This window comes from Pavona decussata, unplaced genomic scaffold (genome assembly GCF_977016875.1).
Source record: "Pavona decussata unplaced genomic scaffold, jaPavDecu1.1 SCAFFOLD_102, whole genome shotgun sequence".
Classification (NCBI taxonomy): Eukaryota; Metazoa; Cnidaria; class Anthozoa; order Scleractinia; family Agariciidae; genus Pavona; species Pavona decussata.
The window spans coordinates 3,113,145-3,128,412 of record NW_028145517.1 but is presented as its reverse complement, the minus strand read 5'-3'; the positions used below and the strand labels follow the sequence as shown (position 1 = coordinate 3,128,412).

The 15,268-nt window shown below is 38.4% G+C and overlaps 1 protein-coding gene across 1 annotated transcript; it reads left to right on the top strand.

Moving 5' to 3' along the window:
* Window positions 1-6,232: 6,232 nt before the first annotated feature.
* Window positions 6,233-14,844, top strand: LOC146471658 (high mobility group protein B3-like). The gene is made up of 5 exons (XM_085120190.1): window positions 6,233-6,393; window positions 6,907-7,232; window positions 8,073-8,315; window positions 10,955-11,123; window positions 11,356-14,844. The coding sequence occupies exons 1-5, from the start codon at window positions 6,387-6,389 to the stop codon at window positions 11,418-11,420; spliced, it is 810 nt and encodes a 269-aa protein (XP_084976316.1). The 5' UTR covers window positions 6,233-6,386; the 3' UTR covers window positions 11,421-14,844.
* The last annotated feature ends 424 nt before the right edge of the window (window positions 14,845-15,268 follow it).

The window sequence follows — 15,268 nt, the reverse complement described above, 5'->3', positions numbered from 1 at the left end:
CACTTCCAGCTTAACAGCGATTGCCAGGTCAAAGGAAAAACGTAATGTGGTGCGTGGTAGTCAAATACATTCACAGGGCAAAAGATTTCAGTGTTATTTACCTTCTTCGGGTCCAGATCCTTGGTTCGTCGCCCTCTTCCATCGCCGTCTTGGCAACTACCTACGTCTACTTTCACTGACTGCCTTAGCTTCATAAGCTTACCGTTGGCGCGAGCCAAGGATGATCTTTGATCTTCTTTCTTCGACCGGCCGGCACCAAAGCAGTGCCAATACAGTGCCAGTGTAGTACCAGTGCAGGACCAATGAAGTCTTTGAGGGACATTTCGTACTAAACCAGTCTCCATAGGTTGTGAAGACTACATACGCCTACGATTTGTAGTCGATCTAAGCTCTCTCGCCCACAAGGTGCAATGCAGGCCTTAAAAAAATTTGCAGAGAAGACTCCTCCCAAGAGGCAAGATCAACAAAGAAACAGATATACGTGAATTCGCTTATGACGAATTGGCTTTCGTATTCGTCTCATTGTCCACGCTGCCATAGCGAGAAAAGCCTTCTAAATACCTGTCACTTTATAATCCTGAGACTACTGTACTATCTAGATCTTTACTAACTGTTGGGCTGAGTATGGTGCGGCTCCGGATGCTGTGATGATTCTCCGTCGTAGATTTGTCTCGAAGGCTAAGTACTTACACGATTTAAAGTAAGGGGAGTGCATTGTCCCATGATGCCCAACTAACTATTATAACCCCATTCAGACCGGAGAAATGCAGGGGGTGGGGAAGGGGGGGGAGCGCTTCTAGTAGGTAAAAAAAAGCAAAAAGCCGGTCTGAATAGTGTTATGAAGTCAAGAGTTTCCTGAGAACTGATCTACGCTCGCAAATTTGGCGCCAGGCTACCGTCTTTATTCATTATGTCCTGCGTGCACCACCCTGAATCCTGTAGCGATAATTTTCTTGGCAATTACGAGGCGCCTTAGAGAGACAATAGCCGTCCAAACCTACCAGCCTGGCTAACTATCTACCTGCAACTAGAGAAACCATTCCACTTCTAAGGAGTAGCCAAATAAGGTCTCCCTACGGAAGTTGAATGGCCTTGCGTCTCCAGTTTACTAAAATTTTGCGTTTTAATTTAAGTCTGGTTGAACCTTACGATGAAAAGCCTCACTTTTTACAGCGCTTGGACTGTCAAGTGAAGCGTGATAGGTCAGTTGAATTTCGCGCAACTAAGCGGGAGAACGCCACGGAGACGATGATGACGATAACGATCAGTGTTTCCGAAAATAGTCGACCTTAAAGCCGATGAATTCGAAGAAAAAAGTCCCGATCGAAAAAACATCGAACAGAAGACGAATAATTTGGAGAAAAAAATCACTACTGAAAGAAATCCGGTAACTAGCCGAATAACCAACCCACAGGGAAACTAAGGGGAGGCGCGCGAACCATACCCAGGGGACCCATTAACTAATTAAACTACAGTTAAGTTAAGCCGAACAAGAAGTCCGCAGACTTCTGGCCGAACGTGTGTGTATAAAGTGTGCTTTGTAAGATTCATCCAGAGCTCCTATTTAACCCCCATTCCCAACCCACAAGGAAAACACTGACCAATGGGCTCCTGCCCATATTGAAGATGTTTTCTTTGCCTTGATTGGTTGAGGCGACGCTGAAGGTAAGTCTGAATCGAAGTGGCTGAACGAACAACTGGCCAAAAGGGAACCACTGCTGGTTTTGACGCTGGCAACTGGGTGTGCTAGCTTTGGTTCTAGCAAATGGCAATTGGGCGTACTGTGGTACTGGGCATGACCATTTGCGTGTCATGGGTTTGGAGCTAATCATAAGCTTGAAGACCATTGGGTGTGCTGTGACGCTGGATGCACTGGAGCCACGAATGTTCAGGATATTTCACTGTAATGTCGGCGGGAGCGGCAATCTGCTTCGCTGTGACGTCTACTCAAGAGGCCAAGAAAACTAAAAAATAAGAGCAAAACGTAATTTCAATATATCAATGTCACATCATGTTCCAAACCATTGTCCTATTCTTATGTCGATACAGCTTACGATCAATTAATGGCATACTTCTGAATTTTCCAACATGCAAGTCTTTCTACGCTGGGTGACCAATCCTTTTATATGGCTGTCCCCAAATTATGGAATGATCTTCCCCTTTTTGTTAGAAATATATCTTCTGTAAATAGTTTTAAAAAGTCTCTAAAAACACATTTCTTTCAGAAGACGTTTCTTATTAAATTAGCTAACTTCTATTAATTATTAACTAGAATTTGTACCAGAGAGGTATTTTAGTACTTTGAGTAATATTTAGGGTCATGGTTTCTTAAACATTGTAATCAGTGCGCAAATGAAATATTCTATTGATATCTGCGCAATATAACCATCATCATCATCATTGTCATCATCATCATCATCATCATCATCATCATCATCATCATCATCATCATCATCATTATCATCATCATCATCACCATGATAATCATAATCAATGACAGCAGACGTAAACAGTGCAGAACCAATTAGAAGTGAAAGCAAATACATGCAGCTGGCGCCAAGAGCGGGAGAACTTCGCAAGCGAGTAACGATTGCAGCCCGAATTTTTCTAAACAGATGAGCAAAATCAAAGCAAACGCGAAATTACTTTCAAAAAAAAATCGCCCCACAAGAGGGGTACAGTGTTTTAATCAATTCGCAGCAAACAAGAAAATAACTTGGAAAACGTTTGAACTCCTTTCCAAACATGACGAAGGTTGAATGATTGAACTTTCGAAATATTTTGAATTGCTTGACAGAAGTAACAAAAGAAAGCAACAGTTTGAACATACTCTTGAACAGAACTATGCATTAAAACTCGCTCCTTTGTTACGAAATTAATTGTTACAATTATTCTAATTTCCATCCCTTTTTCTTACGAAATTGCGAAAGCGTTCGTTCAGAAGAAGTAGCTATGTTTTTGAAGAAGTACACAGTTTTGCTCTGAACTTCACATGCACCGACAAATGAAAAGCAAATCGGATGGACTGAAAGAAACTGCTTAAATTTAAATTTACAAATATCCACATCAAACTTTGTAATGAAAAACTGAACTGAACGAACGAGCCACAGGAAATAAAAAATTCACAGAAGCAAATCTAACGAGATTTCTTTGACATGCATGCATGTGTGAAAGAAAAAGCTGAAACGACGCAAAATGTTTAAACGTGAAAACTGCAGCTTACCTGTTATCGTTCTCTACACTAGTCTTTAAATGTGCTGCTGAATTCACGGTGCTTTAATTTACTGCTGTTTTCGTCGATATTCCGGTGAACGAAGGCGGGCATGTTTCCGTTCACCGCAGCCTGAGTTGTGTGGCAAAAAAGTCAAATTTGAATAAATTTGAACGAACTTCAACGATGAGTTTGGAAAGCGCGTCACTTCATCCCACGTGCACATTCTCTTCTCTGATTGGCTTATTGCATTGATTACTAGTAGCAACGCACGACACATCGCAACGCACTACAATGGCTTTGCACGAAGTGCACGGGAATTGTTGCTCATCATACCGCTTATTTACTGTAATTAGCGCCCTTTTTACAAAAAAATTATCATTGGACGAACATTTCCCTGCAAATTGTTTCGCAGCAAATTAAAATTTCGCACAAAATAATTACACGAATAGTGCAACATTTCTTGCAAAGGACTTTTACTGTGGTTTTTTCGTTACCACAAGCAGGTGAAAGACGAGTAAGTTAAGGTGGCCAGCGCCGGTTTCCATTACCTTCCAGCACTTACACTTTGACGGATCGATACTACCACTCTTTATTAGCTGATACAACAATAATGACACCAAAAAAAGCATTAATATTGGTGAACAAGTTATGGTCATTTTTTCCACATACAGTCAACTCTCACCTTGCAGACATCTCGCTATTACGGACACCTCGATAATACGGACAACAGCTAAATCCCCGGCAAAAATACAGTACAGACGTTAGACTGAAATAAATTCCCGGCGCTATTCTTCGCACTCTCGCTATTAAGGACACTCGAAGCTGTCCAGGATAAAGGAAGTTGACTGTAATGGGTTACTATAGCAACATTATACCCCGTTCAAACAGCTCCAATCTAAAAACGGGCTCGATGACCCCAATTTGCTTTAAATTAATTTAAATTTAAAATTTAAGGTGACCAGGAGCCCAATATGGGCTCCTGAGGTGATCCTGAACCCCTCTGGTATATTTTTTTAATTTTTGAAAAAAATTGTATCTAAACATGCTAATTACAATTCCATATTGAAAAAAAACAGGGGTCACCGAACTCGTTTTTGAGTTATAACCACTTAATGTTAAAATTAGGGGTGTTTTTAACAGTTTATACGGTTGCTATGGTAACCTATTATGTCAAGAAAATGACCATAACTTGTTCACAAATGTTTCCTCAAAGTCCCGAAAACTATTTTATGTGCAGAAAGTTGTTCCTCAACAAAAAATTCATTTTATTGACTTTAAACACTAAGTTTTAAAATCGTGATAATATTATGGGCACATTGGACAAGTTTACACATTGCCATCAAACAACAGGGTAAAAAGGGCTGGAAAAACACTCGACCGGTCCAGCAAGTTATCGGTACTTTCAAGAAGATGGACCCTAATGCCAAGTCGTCAGAACAAGGTTGCGTTCGATTGACCGTATTCCGGAATAAGAATAAGCGGAAAAGCTGTTAGATTTATCTTTTACTTAGGCCCATGATATCCTCAAATGTAGAAATGTAAATGGTTCCTGAAAATGACCTCCCTATTCAGGCAATTTATGAACTACCATTTAAGGTCACAGTTCCAATAGGCCCAGAGCTGCTTTTCATTCAAAGTAATTCATAACATTCTCCCGTCCAATTATCTCCTCTACACTGAAATGAAATTAAAAAGCTCTCCGGCCCCAGCTGCGAACCCTGTAAATTCGCGCAAGAAACTTTAGTTCACAGTACCGGCGTTTATGATTGCCGTAGCGTAAAATTGTTTCCGTAACAGATATTGCTTGGTGGAACGAAAGACGATCAGTGAACGTAACCATAAGCGCTCTGATTGGTTAACCCGGACGTGATTAGAAAAATACCATTAACCTCCGAAACAGCCAAAGGGAAAAAAATGGCTTTCGGCGTCGGTTTATTGCCATATTTTTTTCGCTAGTTATTCAGCTTATGTGGTATATACTAAAACAATTATTCACCTCAGTGTCAGTGAAAGTGGTGGATATTTACCTCCACTTCGATGAATAGTTGTTAAATATTACATCTGTCAATCTTGGGTAAATGACAACCCCCTTTGCCTCCAATTTTTCCTGTGAACGAAAGATAGCTTTTAAAAACAGCAACATGACGAAATTCAGATCAAAATGGACAACATTAATTGTGCACTTCATTAAGCAATGGTTTTGGTCGCTCGCTGGTGTGCTTTGCTTTACTTGCATTAAATGTTGCAAAATGCTGATCTGTACGTAGCAGTTAGTTTATTATCACGACTAAAAATATTTAAAAAAAGACCATGTATTCTGAAAAATTAATAAACCTGACAACCTGAACCCTCTCTTTCTACTTTTGTAAGTATTTTAAAAAAGGCGATTATAAAGTGCTTATCCTGGATTAGTAGATTAAAAAAATTAAAATAATAAAGAAAAGTTTTCGTCCTGTCCTGTGTTCCTCATTCCCGATTTCAACTGTGGTTTGTACAAAACTGCACTATGGCCTCGCGTTTGTTCCTCCCACGATCGCCACGCGCGCTGTCAGTTCTGGAATTGCGCACGCGATCTAATCAACTTTATCATAGGAATTTTTTTTAAAATTTATTATTCCCCTATTAACTAATGCAAATGGAAATTCCAGGGATTAAAGTTCGATCAGAAAGAAAGGTTTTGTCTGGCTGTGAATCGCGGCTACAATAAGTCAAGTTAGTATCTACACGCGCGCAAAACTTCATAGTGGCTCGCAAGCGCGGTACGTGGGGAGGAAAAAGATTGCGCAGTTTGTTACGAAACAGATCTGAAATAAATATCTATGAGGGCAGCTCATGCGAGGCGCATGTAGAAATGGTGGGAATGTCTGTTGGAATAAATTTGGCGTAGAAGAAGCTTTGAAATAAAAGACAAAAAATCCTTTGATAGACAAGACGTCGGCCAATGGAAAAACAAATCGCAGCTTTTGCGCACGCGCAGTAGCGTCGCGTCCTACTCGCCGCCTCGTGTTTGTCTGTCTCTTACAAGCGTCTCTTCTTCCCTTGCGCTCTTATAACTGAGAGAAGCGGTTAGTTTCAGGAAAGACCTTACCCGATCGAGCTTTCAGATCGGCGCAAATTCAACAAGAGCAAGTAATCGAGCCGATCCATTGCTGAAAACCGCAAATCCAGAGAAATGGAAGGTAATTCGCGATTTTCGTTGCACTATGGCACTTTTATTTCCAAATCTCAGTCAAACTCTCTATGAGCGACTCCATGAATTGTTCTCCCCTTGTTGTCTTATATTTCTTACCAGCCTCATACGAGGCCCTATAAAGCCTATAGGACATACGGAAGTGTGAACCATCGAAGTCAGCTCGGAAAAATTTTCGGTTTTATCGATAATTTTAACTCAGATACGCTCTAGATTTGTAATTTAGGCCTCGCTACGTAGTCTAAACGACAAAAAATGTCCGCTACGAGTTATTTCAAAGCCTTTCGCTCGAGCTTTCTTTCTTTGACCGCGCTATGAGAGAAATCACAGTGGAATATAAATTATGCCTCAGGGACTCGAGGTCGCTTGCACAAAGTTAAAATTTCGATTTTTTCGTCCAAGATATCGCGATAGAGAGCTTAAATTTCGCCGTAAACGGTACACTTCATGTAGTTTTGACTTCGAAGATGCGAGGACATGATGTTGTTGTTCTTTCTCGAAGGAGCGAAGTCAAAAAAGCGTGCGGCAGAGATGGCCCTCCACAAATCCAAGTCACCGAAGAAATCTAAGGTTGTAAAGGAAGGTAAAAGAGGGAAAAAGGCTAAGAAGGACGGGCCACAAGTGAAGAGAGCGTCTTCGGCTTACATTCACTTCACGACGGATTTCCGAAAGATGCTGAAAGAGAAATGCGAGAAGAATGGCGATCCACTGCCCAAAGCAAACGAAGTCGCGAAGATGGCCGGCGAGCAGTGGAAGAAACTGACCGAGGAGGAGAGAAAACCGTACAACCAGAAGGCTCAATTAGACAAAGAACGCTACATGAGAGAGGTAAGCAAGGATTCTCGTCCAAACGACGCTCAAACGCGGAGTTAAATTACTAATTTTTTCTGCACGTCAACATGGCCGCCACCCTTCTCCGTCCTTGCCAAGAGCTCAGCGCGACTGTTGTGTCACGTGACGTTTTTTTCATACCCCAAGACAAAAGTTTTTTAGGTCGCTAACAAATTCCTAATTTATATTTCAGAATTTTTTTGTGAATTGTGATTTTGAAAGGGCAAATTAAAATTAATAAATTTTCAATATTTTTTTTCAGAAAAAAGTATCATTTATTTTGTAGAGCTGGTGCTAAGACTTTTTTTGAAGCATATAAAACTTGCATGCTTATTCCTCTCTAAAAGAACTTACCTATTTCAATTCTGTGGTATTTTCTCAGGTCTACATCATTGCCCTCATTTTTGTTTTTTGTTTATTTTTGAATCCTTCCTCTTTTTTTTGAGTGAATCAAAACAATTCAATAGAGGTAATTTTTTTCAATGGATATTTCCAATGCCTATAAATACCAAAAATGCCACCGCTGCTGTGAAAGAAAAAATTGCGTTTGTTGGAATAATGTTATGTTAATGTAATGTAATATCGGAAAAATGGAATTGGCTCTGAAATTGTTCAGCACCTTTCAAAAGCTCTATTTTCACTGGACCCATACAATCTGCAGCTGCACTGGTTTTTAGGGCTGGGAACATTGTTCTGTTGTTCATTTTTTTTCTTTTGACCAACCATGTCAGGCATTGCAAATGGTGCAGACCTCCCCAATTTATTAGGAGTTTGCTAATTTTTCTCCCTAAATATTAAGAAGTCTTGTATTCTAACTGTTTTTACCTTTCTTTTCAGAGTGGAAAGTTTGAAAAGAAGGAATCCGATAAGCCCAAGCGAGCTCCCACAGCTTATTTCATTTTCCTTGCTGAATTTCGAGAGCAAATGAAAGGCAAGCAACAAGAGGGTGATCAGAAGATCCCGGCACTCGCTGGTGAAAAATGGCGGACCATGACTGACAAAGATAAAGAGAAATACAAGCAGTTGGAAGCTGCAGCAAAGAAAAAACACGAGGTTGCAATGGAAGAGTGGAGGAAAAAGGTGAGTTGATGTACTTTGCTGACTTCAGCCATTGTCATTCTTTGATAGAGCTTCCCCTTCTCATACCAGGAATAGCTTTTATTTGGAAGGTTGCACATGAAAGGGTTACAGTGCTTCTCAGTTGCTTTCATTTTGAATGGTTACACTTCAGGCTTTCATTATCAGGTCCACAGTTCACCTTTCAAGCTGCCGGGGTGCTTCTTTATTATTAGGTCTTGAGAATGGCAGCTTGACCCTTTAAGCCCTAATAGTGATCAACATCAAATTTCTCCATGTAATGTCAATGCTTATTCAACCCCTGAGGTCATGAGAATTAAAGATATGATCTCCCAAAGTGAATTTTATAGATATTTTAATAACTTCTCCCCAGTACTTTTATAAGAGAGAGAAGAGAATTAATTTTGTTCTTTGATATTAGGGGTTGAAGGGTTAATAGAGAGGAACAAAAATGCTTTGTTGTTGGCACAACAAAGCATTTTTCTCAAAAACTAAATACACTACTAAGGTTCTTCATAATCATTCTCTGTTCCAAAATAGAATCAACTCCCTACATTGTAGACACCCTCAGGGCAGCGAGTTATGTCCTTAGTAGAGGGAATTAATATTTCAGTCAAACGTCTGTATATAATTTATTTTTTGCTGGGGATTTAGCTGCTGTCCATATTATCAGGTTGTCCGTAACGGCAAGGTGCCTGCAAGGCGAGAGTTGACTCTAGATCTAACCTGGAACAATTTCGATTTCAAGGCAAAAGAGACACTTACGATAGTCTTGCTTAAAAACCCTTCAATTAATCCTCCATATTTTGGGGGTTCATTAAGATTTTTGACAGTTGGGCAACACTTTGTTGCACCTGGGCAGGATAGTAAACTTGGATATGATCTTTTATTGAAAACGTTGTTTGAGATGTTAAAATCAGCTGGGCAAAAACGTGTTCACGAACGATCTATTTCTCCATTGACTATTGGCCCTTAAAGGGGAAATATCATGGGGGTTTTGATATCCTTTATTAAAAGTGATGAAATAAGACCTTCAATCAGCTGCCAAATAATTCTAGAATGACGAGAGGAAAGGAATCAACTCAATTCTTGAAAGGAACAATTCGTGATCTGTTCTAGCGCATTTTGGGAACAAAAATGTGAGAACTTGAAAACCGTTAGCCTTACATTTTTCAAGTTTCAATCCATACTGACCTACTCTGTGTCTGACCAGAGACACTAATTAACAGCTTTATTGCACTGGGGTGAATATTTTATTCATAACAAACCTAGACAATTAATTTGCTGTTTCTGCTGACAGACAACTATTTTTGGGTTTTGAAATGACAGCAAATTTGCATGATACTTTACCTTTAATGAAACCCTTGCATACTCTCATACCTTCAGCTGTTGTAAATTTCTGTCAAGCTGTAAACCAGCTTTCAATGACTCTCAGTCTGCTAATTCTCAGATACTTGTCTCATCCCTGGTTTTAATTTTGGGTCAGGCTAGTTTCTTCTAAGACTTCCACAAGCCATTTGGCAAGCAAAGATCCTTTGTCAAAACCACGTTGTAAAATTTTACAATGAACATATTTATCATTTTCATATTTTAACTTCCTTCCAATTAACACAATTACAAGCTGGGCTGATATCAATGTAAACAGGTCTCTTCATTGGTGAATTTCACAGCTGTTGTTTGGAAACATTTGGTGTAAAACAAAGGATCATCTGCAAACTACAAGACCACCCCTATGGGTACAGAGTTATTTACAGTGGAACAAAAGACCATAAGATTATTATAAAGATCATAAAGTTGCTAGTCTTTCACCACCAAAGTCAGTTCGTCAGAGACACTCAGGAATAAGAGACCTTTTAAGAATGTTTTAAGAATTCCTTCATTATAAGCCATAGCATATGATTAGCTGTATTGCAAAAGAGAATTTGTACGATATTTTAATTATTCATATTGGTCTTTTACACTTTTATTGTGATTATCTATTATTATATTTTGAGACATGTAATTCAGTTGCCTAGACTGTGAAGTGTGTTATTTAAATTATAAACAATTTATCTAAATTATTTTTAATCTTATAATGTTTTGGAAGCAAATATAATCAGTTGGCAAGGTTTTCAAGTCACATTTGTGTGGGTTTTTTTTTGCAAGTGGGTAATTAAGCACTTGAATGTTTTGTCTGTGAAGGTTAACTTATGGAGCTCCAAGTTTTGTGAATATTACAGTCAATTCACGTCACGTGTGACCAGTATTTCTGAGAATGAAATGAACTTTCGAATTTCTCTTTGTAATGTCCAACTTGTGAAATCTTTCTGAAAAATCTAGAAATCTTTCCGAAAAAGACACATTAACAGAAAAAAAAAAGATTCAAAATACTTGGGAAATACTTGATGCTGTAATGTAAAGAAAATTCATAGCTTTATACCATCAATAAACTAGGAAAATTTCTACAGGAACTCTGAAACCTTGTTGGCGATGTTCAAAACTGACATGTAAAATTCAAAACTCCCTTCAAATATATTTTTTAAATACCAGTCATGCATGACATGAATTGAATGTAAATGAAGTATGCAAATAACAAAAGTAAAACGTGCACAAAGGAAAGGCTTCATAATAACATGAATTACCCTCTCTACCTCCTTTAACAGAATGCCGGCAAGGAAGTTGCTGCGCCACCAAAACCTAAACCCCAGCCAAAGAAGGCGCCACCCAAAAAGGTAGTACCCAAACCATCAGAGTCAGAGGACGAGGATGATGATGACGATGATGACGAAGAGGAGGAGGAAGAGGAAGACGTCGATGATGCTGACGATGATGGTAAGTTGATGATGAAGTGACCCTGATTACGAGCAGATGTTTTCCAGGTTATGCTAGTAGTTTATGGGAAAATACAAATACACATTAATGCAAGAAGTGATGAAGACAAATCTGTAAGCCAAAATGGAAAGCAATTCCATGTATAACCGAATAAACAAAGTTGCAACTTGTGCCCACCTTTCAAGTGAATCATTTAAGCATTGTTAACTTTTGTATGCTTTATTTTTTTTAGGTGGAGACGATGATGATGATGATGATGATGACGACGATGATGATGACGATGATGATGACGAGTGAAAATCATGACGTTTTTATCTCTTTGAGAGAGAGCCATCCATTCCAGTTGTTTTTCATTAGTGAGCCTTATCAGTATTTTCCTTGTAACTCCAAGAGTATGTTAGAAGCCTCGTGGCATTTTCATGTAAGATAGTTTTTGTCATGTCAAATTTTTGTTTTTGCCCATATTCAAGGTTTTAGGGCCACTTATACCAGAGAATTTAGTGTGTGGTTTAACAAAGTTGTACATGTATCTATTCTTACCCTGTCAGCTTTGTTAATGGGTCAAAATGTATGTCTGCAGTTACAGGAATGGTCTTAAGCCATGGGCTCGTATTTGGCGATGCTTGTGATTTAGCTTTCAAAAAGCCAGGTTTAAGTTTAGCCACATCTCACCTTTTCTGCATAAGTGTTTCTGTACGTGTGTTCCAGTACAAAACCAGACCAGTGTTTTTTTTTTCTTGTTAAGTCGCCAGTCAAGTAAAATTTCTATTGAATCACAGTTAAATACCATTGTTGACAGTAATAATCTTAAGATTTTGATTTTTTCCTTCAAAGCAGTCTTGGAGCATTAGAGGTTGACATTTGAATACAATATTATTGTGTGATACTTGTGTTGGTCTTAAAAGGCATCCCACTCCTCTTACAGCCAAAAGAGTGCTGTTATTAAAAATAAATAGACTAAGGGTGTGTTCTGTTGACCCTATTCTGGAATTGGAATACATACAATGATGACGAAATAAATAGACAAGAAATGATGACAAGAAATCCCTCATTAAAAGTTTTTGGAGTTACTGGAGTACAAAATCACTCTTAAATTATCTCATGTCAGGGAAAGTTTGCAGAAATGACTTCCCAAATGTACTGTTATAAAATAATAACAAAATCTAACAGCTATTGTGCAGTTCCAGAAAAAAATCCATACCCACCCCATGGAAGGTCACTGGAAATTCCTAGAAGGAGGGAGGTCTGAGAAGTCAAAATTTTAGAAGAGAGGTATGATTCAAGCTAAACTGGAATTTCCTAGGGGGGGTGGGGGATGCAAAACAAAAAACCTTCCGTGGGGGGAGTATGGATATTTTCTGGAACTGCACATTCCGCTTATTCTTATTCCAGAAAACAGTCAATCAAACGCAACCAGAGTAGCTATTTATTGAATATGGTTGAGTTAGGTCTGCATGTGTTACGGTCGCTTGACCCAGTTTTTTTTTTTTTTTTATCAGCATTTGACAACTTTGCAATCGCCTCTGATCCATCTGGCCAATCAGAATCTAATATTTGCCTTGCGACAGCTGACAATGCCGCCTCCCACAGTTCTTGTATTTTGATTGGTGAGTTAGATCAGGAGCTACCAAAAATGTCAAAATGTAGACGCAAACTGATGAAAAACCTTGCTAAGTGGCCATGATGTGATATACAATACTGTAATAAACTGCCCTACTATATTTACAAAGTGCCAAAACAATTTGATTTGAGAATGATGCAGAAAGCTGGTTTCTTTTGGCAATCTCCTTTTTACCTGGCAAGTTCTCTTCAAATTAGAATGTTACCTGCATATAGCATAGCTATGTGGTGTTGTTCATACAAAAGGCAAAGATATGGCGTTGGCTCCTCCCTAATCCCCATGTTGTTGTGTTCTCAAAATTTTACTTTTGCATGAGCCATTTTACCAGCTACATGTGTGCAGGATGCTTTTGATGCTTATAAACACTTCATTGCAATTCTTTTAAGCTGGTGATATGCTAGGTGATTGTGGGAAATGGGATGACGAGTTTCCAGGGGTCTCATTATTATTTTGATCAGGCAGGCAGGAAATTAGTGTAACTGGGCAAGATAGTTGCATTTAACTTGGATATGTTCTGTTATGGAAAAAAGTCAGACCAGATGTTAAAAGCTTAAGCAGCTGGGCAAAGTTGTGTTCACAGATGGGCAATTTGCCCTTAATGAAACCTCTGATTTTCACCAGTTACCACAATCAGATTGCACAGTTTTACCACATGCCTTTTTGAAATGGCTGACACCAACAAAGTGGAGTGCGGAATCACCACAAGTGATATAGAAATCATCTTGTGTGCTTGCAGTAATTGCTTACCATTTTCGCTGGCAATCAAATTCACAGTGATCAGTGTATAAAATTGCGTAGCGTATCACTGGCTTTAGAGTATTATCTTCCATGCAAAGTGAATGATAAAAAGTTGTCGAACAAAGTTGGCTTCTCAGCTTTCTGGCTAAGATCAAGTGTAGTACATAAGAGAGATTTTTTCTAATCCTGTAAAATAGCTTCCGGATAATATTAACGGCAATACATCTATTGTTTTCTCCTGTTTAAGTTTGCCAAGAAGACCCTAAATGCTTAGTTTCCTCAGGTCATGCAAAATTAATATTGGTAGTTAAAATCTCTAGATATGATACCATACTAAACTATTCTGGGCAGTGACCAGCTGAATGTTGATAAATAAGCAGTATGACAGTTTTTCTCAAAGCATCATTCAGGTCTTAAAACCTTGTATCTCATTGGACTTGGTTATCACAAAGTAATATTGTTGTTTTCAGGGCAAATTTCTTTAACAATTTTCTTAGCCAATCCTTAGAGGTATTGAAAGAACACAGTAACGACCCTCCTTTGTAAATGTTAGTGAAGGCAAAGTGCTCTAAAATAACAGTTGCGAATTAGACTATAAATGGTTGTGTGCTCAGAAGGCTACCAGCATTTTACTTCTGTAAACATCAAGCCTTTGGTAACAATAGAACTTGTTTAGAAGCAAGAGAATGGATTCATTAAGTCATTGTAGGATAATATTGGAATACAAGACTTATGTTTACAAACCATTTGAACTTACATGTAGGAGAGTTTCGTCTATTCAGAACCAGAGCCCATTTGTTCAAAGAAAGATTAAGCTAATCCTGGGTTAACATGAACTTTGATTTGAGTTTAATACTTATCAATAATCATTTTTTCAAAAAGATTTTTCCCAACCAGTTTTGACTTCTAAAAAATTTTCTTTACCTTTAGCTTAAAAATTTTTTAACCCAGGGTTAGCATAAATCGGCTTTTGAACAACCGGGCCCATGAGTTAACCCTTTAAGCCAGATAGTGACATGTAATGTAAATTCTCTTCACTGTTTTCATATATTTTGTATGGCACCAGTTGGGAGAATCTGTTCAAACCTAAAGACACTGACTGCTGATCATTTCATGTATTCTCGTAATCTACATGTTTGATTACGTAGTGATACTGTAAGGTGAAATTCCATTCTCATCACTATGAGGCTTAAAGGGTTTTAAAGAAACTTTGATTCAGACATAAAGGGGATTGTTAATTTTTTGCTGATGTTCAATCAATTCTTTTGGCCTTCTTTGTAAACTTTCCTTTATAGCTTTTTTAGTTTGTACATGCCTGTATATGTATATGTTTTAAATAAATAAAGCTGTTCTTTTTCATGGCTGCTTGCTTGCGTTGTGTCAATGCTACAATTATAACTGTTTTAATTTTGGGGAGACTGCATTCCTCTCATATTCCAATAGACCCTTCTCCAAAATGGCGGCAACAGATTTGAATGAGTTAAAGTTGAACTAAATAAAAAACTGATAAGTAGCACTGGAAAGGGCACCTTTACCCTAGTAACCTTGCAAAGTCTCAGCATATTAAGTGTTACATCAGCTTAGGAAATGAAAGATGAATTTGACAAATTTACAGACGTTTGTATATACCTCAAGTCATACAAACGTCCGTAAATTTTTCATTTTTCAAGTTACATTTTCTCAGCTGATATTACACCTGACATGCTGAAACTTTGCAGGGCTACTAAAGTAAAAGTGCTCTTTCTAGTGCTTGTTTTTAATTTTAACTTATTTGAATTTTCGGCCG